Genomic DNA, 11,517 nt, shown 5'->3' on the forward strand with positions numbered 1-11,517 from the left:
CTCCTATTTTCTTCATCTCTCCCATCCTCTTTCTGTTCATCTGTTCTGTACTCTCAGCTTTCTTTACTGCCCCTTCTGTTCTGTCACCCAACCTTCAGCATTCACTACTCTTTTCTGTTCTCTCTCTCCAACTGTCTCAGCAAGAGCCATATTTTGTCTGCCTCCAAGGTCTCCCCATCCCCAGGACAACAGTCACCTTACTTTGCTCTGCCCCAATCTTCATGGCATGCACATTCCATCTACCTTTCTCTAGCCCTCCCCACCTTCTATGGTATGCACGTTCCCATACCTTGGCATACCCCCGTACCTCATCCACCTTTCTCCAGCCCCCTATGGCACATTCCACCTCATCCACCTTTCACCAATCCTGCTTACAAGGGTCAACAAGAGAGCTAACACCTTTTCTTTGGAACAGACTTTAGCCCTTTCCACCTAGATATTTTTCTATTGAGCCCAATAGTTCTGGCAGTGTGGTGAAAAAATACACCATTTCCAGTTGGTTAGGCATATGTATTGCCTTCTGTTACACGTGTAGTATTGATCATAGGCATGTTGAAGCAAGTTAAAGTTGCCAGTCTTGGATCTGAGTTTTGCAATGTAAGATGTGGTCCAGTCCTCCCATTCAGATTGTTTTCTGAACATAGCCTCCATTGGGATTGTCTGGTCCTGGGAAACTGAGGAAATGAGTTTGATTCCCACTTCAGGCACAGGCAGCTCCTTGTGTCTCTGGGCAAGTCACTTAACCCTCCATTGCCCCAGGTACAAATAAGTACCTGTATATACTATGTAAGCCGCATTGAGCCTGCCATGAGTGGGAAAGCACGGGGTACAAATGTAACAAAAAAAAATTGTCTGTCTTCAAGATCTTTTCAAATGGCAGAACTAAGTTCCTCCCCTCCTGTAGGTTGTACCTGATATTAGGAACAAAAAGAAAGTGATCTCAAAAATACTTTTCTTGCCTGTTGGTGACATCTCATTCATTCATATTGAAAATAACTCCGTTCACTAGGCAAATCTCTCCTAATTGCACCCTTCTCCTCCATTTCTAACTCCAGACTCCGATCCTTTTATCTCGCCGCACCTTATGCCTGGAATAGGCTTCCTGAGCCGTTACGTCTAGCTCCATCCCTGGCCGCCTTCAAATCCGGGCTAAAGGCCTACCTGTTTGATGCTGCTTTTGACTCCTAACTTGTCACTTGCTCGTAACCTTTATCTTGTCTTCCTCTCTTCAATAGTCCCTTTCCCTATGTGTCCTTCTGTCTGTCCTACCCTTATCCTTATTGGTCCTGTCTGTCTGTCCTGATTTAGATTGTAAGCTCTTTTGAGCAGGGACTGTCTTTTCTTCATGTTCAATTGTGAAGCGCTGCGTACAACTGGTAGCACTATAGAAATGATTTATAGTAGTAGTAACTAGTGAGTCCCATTTGTGTAACATGGTGAATCTGTCTGTCTTCAGAAAAGCAAAGTTACTTAATTATAACTAGTGTGTTCGAAAAATAGTAGCTAACCAGTCACTCAATCTCACCCTCCTCTTCTTGGGAGCACTCTTAGTAAACTTGACTATCCAGAAACAGAGATTTGTTGTGGTGCCTTGTGACCCACTTAAATAACTGGTAAACTGGTGCCTTCAGAGAACAGATCATAAGTAATTTTGCTTGCTCTGTGGGAACAGCAGCAGCTGTGAAAGGTTGGATCCTGTTGAAAGGGCTGAGGCAATCCTGGGAATAAAAGCCAATAGCAGTCTGTCATGCTGGGAAGAGAAAGCCGGCACAATTATCCTCCAAGTGAAGGGCAGCTGGAGAGAACTGGGAGCAGAGTGCAGAGAGTGCAAGAAAACATAAGAATGAAAAACGAAAGCATGGCTAAGTAACAGGGGAAGATAACTAAGAAGATTTTAAAGTAGAAGGTAAAGTATTCTAGGAGGTGTGGGAGGGAAAGAAGGGAAGCTGGAGAAGTCAGCAAGGGTACGGAAATATGTTTGACAGGGAGAAGGAGAAAGGAATAAAAGATGAGAAAAAAAAGTTAAAATTTAAGGACAGGAGAGAGGACCTAAGATTTGATGAGTAGTAGAAAAAAAGAGAGAGAAAAGATCAGACAAGAAGAAAGAGGATCACAGAGCCAGACTGCAAGGGTAGTGAGTACAATACATATTTATGCTATGTGTAAAATCATAGGAAAATAACCATAGAAACTGTTGCTGAGCAATCAATAACAAAAAAATAAATCTTATTGTTTTAGTTATAGAGCTATGTGTTTCACTTTTTGTCATTACTTTTTGGCATATATATGGTGGATTGTAGGGTGAAAGGATTTGATCTGACAGACAAAGTCTGTAATCGGTCCTTCCATCTTTAAGATGCTCAAAATGCTGATTCATAAAAAGGTATTTGGCTATAAGTAATGCCATTTGAAAATGGACAAAACTGCAGGAGAGTGCTTGATCACATTATTTTAAAAATCCCTTTTACTTGTAATCCCTTTCAAACTAAAGCTAATGTGTCCCACAATGTTTCTGTACAAGCAGAATTATGGGTAACTGAGCAGATATTTTTCATGCATTACTGTGTATTTTCTAACTTCAGAAAATTGGTTGCCTCACTCAGAACTCGATGTGTGTATATATCTATCTATATATCTATATCTATCTATATCTATATATCTATATCTATATCTATATATATATATATATATATATGAGAGAGAGACAAAAATACAAAAGAGCATACAGAACAGCCCAGGAAGCCCCTTTCTATAGTGCTGCTTAGACGTATGCACTGCTTGTACACTTGAACATGAAGAAACAGCCACTGCTCGACAGAGCTTACAATCTAATTAGGACAGACAAACAGGACAAATAAGGGAATTACTAAGGTGAGAATGATAAAAACATGAGTACTGAACAAGTAAGTGGGGTTAGTGGAGGAGTGGCCTAGTGGGTTAGGGTGGTGGACTTTGGTCCTGGGGAACTGAGGAACTCCTTGTGACTCTGGGCAAGTCACTTAATCCTCCATTGCCCCATGTAAGCAGCATTGAGCCTGCCATGAGTGGGAAAGCGCGGGGTACAGATGTAACAAAAAAAATAAAATGAAAGTTTTTAACCTACATTTGAAGACAGCCAGAGATGGAGCTTGATGTACCTGCTCTGGAAGTCTTTTCCAGGCATATGGTGCAGCAAGATAAAAGGAACGGAATCTGGAGTTAGCAGTAGAGGAGAGGAGCTGCAGAGTAAATGCACTTGTAAGTCAGTAAGAGGAGTTTGAACTGTATGTGGAAATGGTTAGGGAGCCAATGAAATGACTTGAGAGGGCTAATATGAGCATAGTGACACTGGTGGAATATAAGTCATGCAGCAGTATTTTGAACAGATTGAAAGGGAGGGTGATGGCTTGACACCCCCACTGGTGTATTTTGTGTGTATCCGATATTGACTGGATAATTGTTGTTTCAGGAAATGTTACAGAGGTAAAATTCCTAGATTAAAGAAATGACTGCTTGATGGATCATCTGATTCAGGAACATACAAGAGGGGGGGGGCCTATTTTAGATCTAGTCCTCAGTAGAATGCAGGACTTGATGCAAGAGGTAAGTGTTAGGGCCACTTGCCAATAGTGATCATAGCATAATCAAATCTGAGTTAATAACTGGAGTGAAGAACTAAGGAAATCTACTGTGTCAACATTTAAACTTTCAAGAGGGATAAAATGAGGAAAATGGTTAAATAAGCTAAAAGGAGCAGCTGCAAAACTTAGGAAGTTAAATCAGGCATGGACATTGTTTAACAATACCATCTTGAAAACCCAGACCAGATTTATTCTGTGTATCAAAAAAAGGTGGAAGGAAGACTAAACTACAGCTGGCATGGTTAAAAGACGAAGTATAAGAGGCCATTAGAGTCAAAAGAACATCTTTCAAACAATGGAAAAAGGATTTAAATGGAAAAATAATAAACAGGAAGCAGCATAAGCACTAGCAAGTTAGATGTAAAGCATCAAAAAAGAAGGCTAAAGAGAATGTGAAAAGAAGCTTGTCCTAAAATACAATAAAAATATTTGTTCTGCTGCAAACCAAAAAGGCTCAGCGCAGATCACAATTAATAAAATAAGCTAGCCATTTCCAGCAATGTACAAAAGAAAATTCAAATTGGCTCAGTTTAAAAACTGATCATATAAAAAAGTCTTCAGTAATTTTCTAAACTTCAAATAACATGCCTCTAATCTAATAAAAAGAGGAAGAATATTCCAACAATTCACAGCTTGGAATGCAAAGGTGGCAAACCTTTTTTCAGGTACTTTAGAAATAGAAAGCCTGTGAGGGAGTCAGACCATTAGATTAACAAGGAATAAAATGACTCAGGGAGGACAAGGCAGTAATGGAGAGACTAAATTAATTTGCTTTGTTTTTTTGCTGAGGAGGATGTGAATGAGCTGTTTATGCTAGAAATAGTATTTAAGGGTGATATGGAGGAATTGAAACAAATCTTAGTGAACCTGGAAGATATGCCAAATCACCTGGACTAGGTGGTACATACACCAGGGTGCTGAACGAGCTCAAAAATTAAATTGCAGTCTACTGCTATTGGTAATCTAACCTGTCCTTAAAATCGACCACAGTATTTGAAGATTGGAAAGTGGCCAATGTAGTGCCAGTTTTTTTTTTTTAAGTTGTGGGATGATGTAGGAAACTACAGCCTGTAAGCCTGACATCAGTGCTGGGCAAAATTGTTAAACAACAAGATTACTGAAAACACAGGCAAACATAGTTTAATGGGGCAAAATCAACATGGATTAAGTCAAAGGAAGCCTTGCCTCACCAATTTGCTACATTCTTTTGAAGGGATGAATAAACATGTGGATAAAGGTGAGCCAGTTGAAGTAGTATATATAGATTTCCAGAAAGTTTTTGTTACATTTCTTCCTGAGACTCCTGAAAATTAAAAGGCATGGGATAGGAGGCAGTGTTCTGTTGTAGACTGGGAACCGGTTAAAAAATAGAAAACAGAGTAGGGTTAAATGGCCAGTTACCTCAATGGAGGGAGTTGCATAGTAGAGTGCTGCAAGGATCTGTCCTGGGACTGGTTCTTTTTAAAAAATCTTTATAAATGAGCTGGAAATGGGAATAAGTGAGGTGATCAAATATGTAGATGAGACAAAACTATTGTAGTTGTTAAATTGCATACAGACTGTGAAAAATTACAGGTGAACCCTGGGAAGTGATAAGACTGGGCATCCAAGTGACAGGTGAAATTTAATATGGACAAGCGCAAAGTGATGCACATTAGGAGTGACCACCGAGGAAAAGGATTTAGGTGTCATGGACAATACTTTGAAATCTGTTCAGTGTGCAGCAGTAGCCAAAAAAGCAAACAATGTTAGAAATTATTAGGAAAAGACTAGAGCAGTGTTTCCAAGTCTAGTCCTGGAGTACCTCTTGCCAGTCAAGTTTTCAGGATATCCACAATGAATATGCCTGAACTTGATTTGCATACACTGCCTCTATTATATGCAAATCTTTCATGTATATTCATTGTGGATATCCTGAAAACTTGACTGGAAAGGGGTACTCCATGACCGGACTTGGGAAACACTGGCCTAGAGGATAAAATAAACAATACCATAATGCTTCTTGAACCTAGTGTGCTATTCTGATCGCTGCATCTTAGAAAAAGTATAGTAGAACTGAAAAGGATGGATTAAGGGGGTGGAACAACTCATATTAGGAGTAAAGGCTCTTCAGTTTAGAGAAGAGACAGCTGAGGGGAGATAAGAAGATAAAGGTCTGTAAAATCCTGAATGGAATAGAAAGGGTAAACATGAATCCATGTTTACCATTCAAAAAGTTCAGAAACTAGGGGGACACTCCATGAAGTTGCATAATAACACATTTAAAACAAATAGGAGAAAAATTGTTTTCACTCAACATATAGTTAATCTCTGGAACTCATTGCTGGATGAAGTGGTAAAAGCAGTTAATATAGCTGGGTTTAAAAACATTTTGAACAAATTCTGGAGGAAATGTCTATAAACTATTAAAGTAGACCTGGGAAAAATCACTGCTTATCCCTAGGGTTAAGAAGTATTGGATTTTGTTAATCTTTTGGGACTCTGCCATGTATTTGTGACCTGGACTAGGTAGAAACAGGATACCGGGGTAGATGAACCCTTGGTCTAACCCTGTAGAGCAGCTCTTATGTTCATTATGCTGTACAAAAGGCTTCTTGTAATTCCTAATTCATCCTATGCAGCTCTTTGTGTGGTTTACACAGTCTGACCTCTGGAATCCCTTGCAAAAGCTTTTCTTTGCCATCAGCATATTGGAAAATTTGTAATATTTCAGCATTTTCAAGTCTGTGTCTACTGCGTAAATGGACTCTATTCATTTAACTCTGAGCTGAAGCAATAGTGGGATTAACTGGACCTCATTCAGAAACCTTTATCTTGCTTTTCTCAGAAAACATGGCCAGGCAGATATTCCATTTACAGTTTAGCATATTTGCTCCAGTTAGAGGGATTACAAATAAATGTGATCAATATTCCCAAAGTGTTGCATCCATCGTCCTTTATTGTCATAAAGATATGATTTGCATAGATACAAATTAAAGGATACAGTATTGTGGTTTAAACATTTGTACGGTAATGTAAATATTTTCCATGTGGCATATATGTTTAAAATGTGTCAAATGGCTGTTATAAATCCGCATAATGAGCATACACTGTACAAATACACTCAAAAGAATGCGCACTTCAATGCAATCTACTCATAAATGTTCCTAGGATATAGTTTGGACAAAGTTGAAATGTAATGTGCATTTTTTTAAAATATAAAACGTGCATGTACATGTATAGAGAATATGTTAATTTGTTCCAAGACCTATCCTATAAAAGCACATAAGTACCTATGCTGCCTTTATAAAAGAAAAACTCAATACTCATACGGTTTGTTAGACCTTCAAACATTAGGAGAACACAGATGGTCTTATTTCCTTGCTCAGTATCGTAAGTCCAGGTTCTGTATTTTTGTCAATCTTCATTCAATTCAAACCAAATAGCATTGAATTTGTAAAGTGCATTAAACTATTGCACAGCTGGGACATACCGTGTTTTGATGACCTCTGTTCAGGGATTTCTCCTCATAAAAAAAACTTGGAACAATCATTGCCAGTTTATATCTGATTCATTCCATTGCTGAATCAGCTTGTTCTCACCACAATGGAATGAATCAGACATATGCTGGTGATTATTTTACCATATAGTTTTATGAGGAGAGAGAGCCTCCCTGATGCATATGATTTCATCAGAACATTAGTGGTATGTCAGAGCTGTGCAATAGTTAAGTGCACTTTCCAAATTCAGAGTTTGAATTGAATGAAAGTTGTCAAAAAGTATCTGGACATGATACTGAGCAAGTGTCTCCCTCCATTCCAGCATCTCCCCTTCCTTTCCCAACTACCCTCCCCACATTCCCATAACTTCACAGATTTCAACAGGTTCAGAACAGACTTAAAGCCAGAAGGAAATTGCTAAATCACCAGATCTCAGTATATGAGGATTATATATTTATCCCTCACTAGTAGCGTACCTAGCTTGGTTGCAGCCTAGAGCAGAGAACCCCTTCGTCAAAATGTCACCAACCCCCTCCCTCTCTTCAAGCAGTAAAGGGTTGTACTGAACAGTTGCACAGCTGTTGGGCACTACCGGTCCCTTCCCCGGAACAGGAAGTTGATGTCGGGGGGCAGGGGACTGGCAGAGCCAACAGCTGCATGACTGCTCAGTGCACCCCCTTACTGCCTGCACCTGGGGCGGACCACATCCATTGCCCCACCCTTGATATGCCTCTGTCCCTCACTCTAAACTTTGTCAAGTTCACTAAAGCCTTCCTGTCCAAGAAGGGTTTTACTCAGGAATCAATATTTATCAGCACCCACACACACTCTTGTTTGTTTTTGTGTGTGTGTTTTTTTTAACAACCCCCCCCCCCCCCCCAATAAATTTCACTCACCAAATTTTTCCATATGTCTCAGCTAAACTTCTTCTTTGAACCTACGCTTGAGCTATCAGCCAACCAAATGGCTTTTAACTACTACTACTACTACTTACCATTTCTATAGCGCTACTAGACGTACGCAACGCTGTACACTTGAACATGAAGAGACTGTTCCTGTTCGACAGAGCTTACAATCTAATTAGGACAGACAAGCAGGACAAATAGATAAGGGAATTACTAAGGTGGAGATGATAAAATAAGCGTACTAAACAAGTGAGTAATGGTCAGGAGTTAAAAGCAGCATCAAAAAGGTGGGCTTTTAGCCTAGATTTGAAGACGGCCAGGGATGGAGCTTGACGTACTGGCTCAGGAAGTCTATTCCAGGCTTATAGTGCAGCAAGATAAAAGGAACGGAGTCTGGAGTTAGCGGTGGAGGAGAAGGGTGCAGTTAAGAGAGATTTACCCAGTGAACGAAGTTCCCGGGGAGGAGTGTAGGGAGCGATAAGAGTGGAGAGGTACTGAGGAGCTGCGGAGTGAATGCACTTATAGGTCAATAAGAGGAGTTTGAACTGTATGCGGAAACGGATAGGAAGCCAGTGAAGTGACTTGAGGAGAGGGCTAATATGAGCATAACAACCCTGGCGGAATATTAGTCGTGCAGCAGAATTTTGAACAGATTGAAGAGGAGAGAAATGGCTAAGTGGGAGACCTGTGAGAAGCAAGTTGCAATAGTCTAAGCGAGAGGTGATAAGAGCGTGGATGAGGGTTCTGGTAGTGTGCTCAGAAAGGAAAGGGCGAATTTTGCTGATATTATAGAGAAAGAAACGACATGTTTTAGCAGTCTGTTGAATATGTGTAGAGAAGGAGAGGGAGGAGTCGAAGATGACCCCAAGGTTACGAGCTGATGAGACAGGAAGGATGAGAGTGTTATCCACAAAAATAGAGAATGGGGGAGGAGGAGAGGTTGGTTTAGGGGGAAAGATAAGAAGCTCAGTCTTGGTCATGTTTAGTTTCAGATGGCGGTGAGACATCCAGGCAGCAGTGTCAGGCAGGCAGGCATACCTGATAACTGTGATTTCCCTGCAGGTATGCCTTCCTCTCAATGTACATTCGCAACACAAACTTTCAACCAGCCAGAACATTTACAGATTTTAAATAATCTCTACTATTTATCACTTAACAATCTCATTTGCACATCTCTTCAAAACCTCTTGTCTTTAATTTGAACACTGTACATTCTCACCCTGATTTGAGTTCTTCCCACACCAGGAATGTATATAGCACTAACTGTATCCTGTCAAGCAACTTCAGCATAGCCAGAGTTTGACTACCGTACAAGAGTGCTATGGCATTGATGAGAATGACCCCCCCCCCCCCTAGATAAGATGACTTTGGTTTTGTTTTTAACATAGGCACCCTGTTATGAAATTACTTCCCCACCCTTACATAGCCAAAACAAAGGAAAAGCCAGATTCCTACAGCTGTGAAAACTCCAAATATATTAGTAGCAAAAGGCTTAACCTTGAAAATGATTAAAATGCTGCACCCAAGTTACTCTTTCCCCCTCCCAATAAAAACCTCACCTCCAGTTAATTTTGCCATTATTTGAATGTAAGGAGGCCAGTACAAAATAGTCACTAGGTATACAATGTTTTCTACAGTATGATAGTTGTTTTTAAGTTGGTGACTTTATTTAAATCTCTGGTTGTGTCTGCATTTCTTTACTTGGGCTGCTGCAATACATCTTAATAGAAATCCTTTCCTTACATGTTTTTAGATTTTTGAACATAGGAGTAAATTGGTGTGATGCTTTATATCTAAGTGATATATGGGCATATTGCTTCCCCTATGCCTTAATAGGTAATATAGTTAGAAATAGCAGTCAGCAAATGATTTTTGTTCTTTTTTTTGTTTTTTACACTACCTTAATATGTTTGTGAGTTGCTTTCATGAGAAATAGCCATCAGGTTGTATCCACTCCTAGAATAAAAGCACCTGCAGTTTATTTTTATTTTGTACTTTTGCTATTTCTGTGTACTTATGTGGATTAAAATGACAACTACATGACTTTTATAAATGTGACTCGACCCCATAGTTCTTATAAAACAATTTATTTTCCACATTTTATTTCATTTGTCATGTTTTTAACACAAGTACTTTTTACTTTCCCTTTCATCAGCATATCAACTAAGCTGCAAGGAAATGTCTTAAGTGAGCAATAATATATTGATTAACTTGGCAAAATGCTTGCCTAATTAATTTCTTCAATTTTTTATTTTTTTTACAGTCTCTGCTTTCTATTCGCCAAGATGACAAAGTAATTTGCCCAAGAACCAAAGAAGTCTTCAACTTCTCACAAGCTGAGAAAGTCTACATTATGTAGATATGCAAGTGAAAACATTGCAGTGATGCTGGAATTCAGTACAATAAATGGTGGCATGCCCTGTGATGGGCCTGCAGTGTGGCAAAGAAGCATAACTGGCCAGTTGAGAATCAGACTTGTGATGGCATTTGTTTCTTGCGACCAAAGAATGATGTGCAACAGTGTAGGAGAGAAATTTCAGCTAAAGACATTTTTATCTGGGAATACATACCATTTTTGATTGTGAGGGTTTTGTAATATTCTAAGTTGAAATTCTGATGCTTCTGAAAAGGTCTTTCACATGTAAGGAGAATTAATTTCCTTTTAAGGTTATATTAGTTATGTGCATAGGACTCAATTATATCATTAATGCTGCTGCCTTATTTCTTGCTATGAGAATGTAGTCTCAGATCAGCAAAAGTAAAACCTGATATCCTTTGGCAACGTGTACACCGTTCCCAAAGCGACATTGAAGGAGGGTTACTTAAGTTTTAAGGTCAGAATATTATACATTAACTAGAACAAATAGCTCAGTTTTAACTAGTACAGACCACACCTTTTATGAATTTTGAAAAGAAAAAAACCCCATTGTAGTCTTAATAAATACAGTATTCTAGAGGTTTGTATTGAGTGCTTATTTTTGCATGTTGATGTGCATTAAGTAATAAAAAAATGTTTGTTAATGTCAAATCTGATGATAAACATGGTTTTCAATTTCTTATTTGTATGAAAAGAAAGCTATGCTTTCATACCAGCCATTTTCATCTCTGTATTAGCTGGGACAAGTGTGTAGTTTTTCTACTACAGAAAAGCAGAGGATTCCTTCCTAATTCGTACTACAGATACATTTCCTGAAGTCTTTGGTGGCTTTTAGTGGATCAAAATCCCTGTTATGAATAGTTACTGTAATATGTAAAATCAACACAGCTACTTTATATTACAAACTGTATCACAACAAAAGGATTGTGGCATAAATTACTAATCTCTACTGGATATGCTACATATCATTTCTGAATGTGTTTTGAAGATAATAGGAACACAGTAGTCATGGCTTCAGTGAATTAATCATTTGTAGTAAAGCATTAGTTAGGGGACTTTAGTATAAAGTGTATTAAGCACTTAGGGCAGGGCTCAGTTAGGTGCTGTTAAGATTCATGCTAAGCGCTAATTCTGTA

General features: G+C 39.0%; 1 protein-coding gene across 1 annotated transcript in view; it reads left to right on the forward strand.

Moving 5' to 3' along the window:
* The window catches only part of MAEA (macrophage erythroblast attacher), a 290,076-nt gene extending 279,039 nt beyond the window's left edge, over positions 1-11,037 (forward strand). Inside the window, exon 15 of the mRNA XM_030192178.1 lies at positions 10,268-11,037. Within this exon, the coding sequence (XP_030048038.1) occupies positions 10,268-10,363 (96 nt within the window). The 3' untranslated portion in view covers positions 10,364-11,037. The remainder of the gene's footprint in view (positions 1-10,267) is intronic.
* The last annotated feature ends 480 nt before the right edge of the window (positions 11,038-11,517 follow it).

This window comes from Microcaecilia unicolor, chromosome 2, assembly GCF_901765095.1.
Source record: "Microcaecilia unicolor chromosome 2, aMicUni1.1, whole genome shotgun sequence".
NCBI lineage: Eukaryota > Metazoa > Chordata > Amphibia > Gymnophiona > Siphonopidae > Microcaecilia > Microcaecilia unicolor.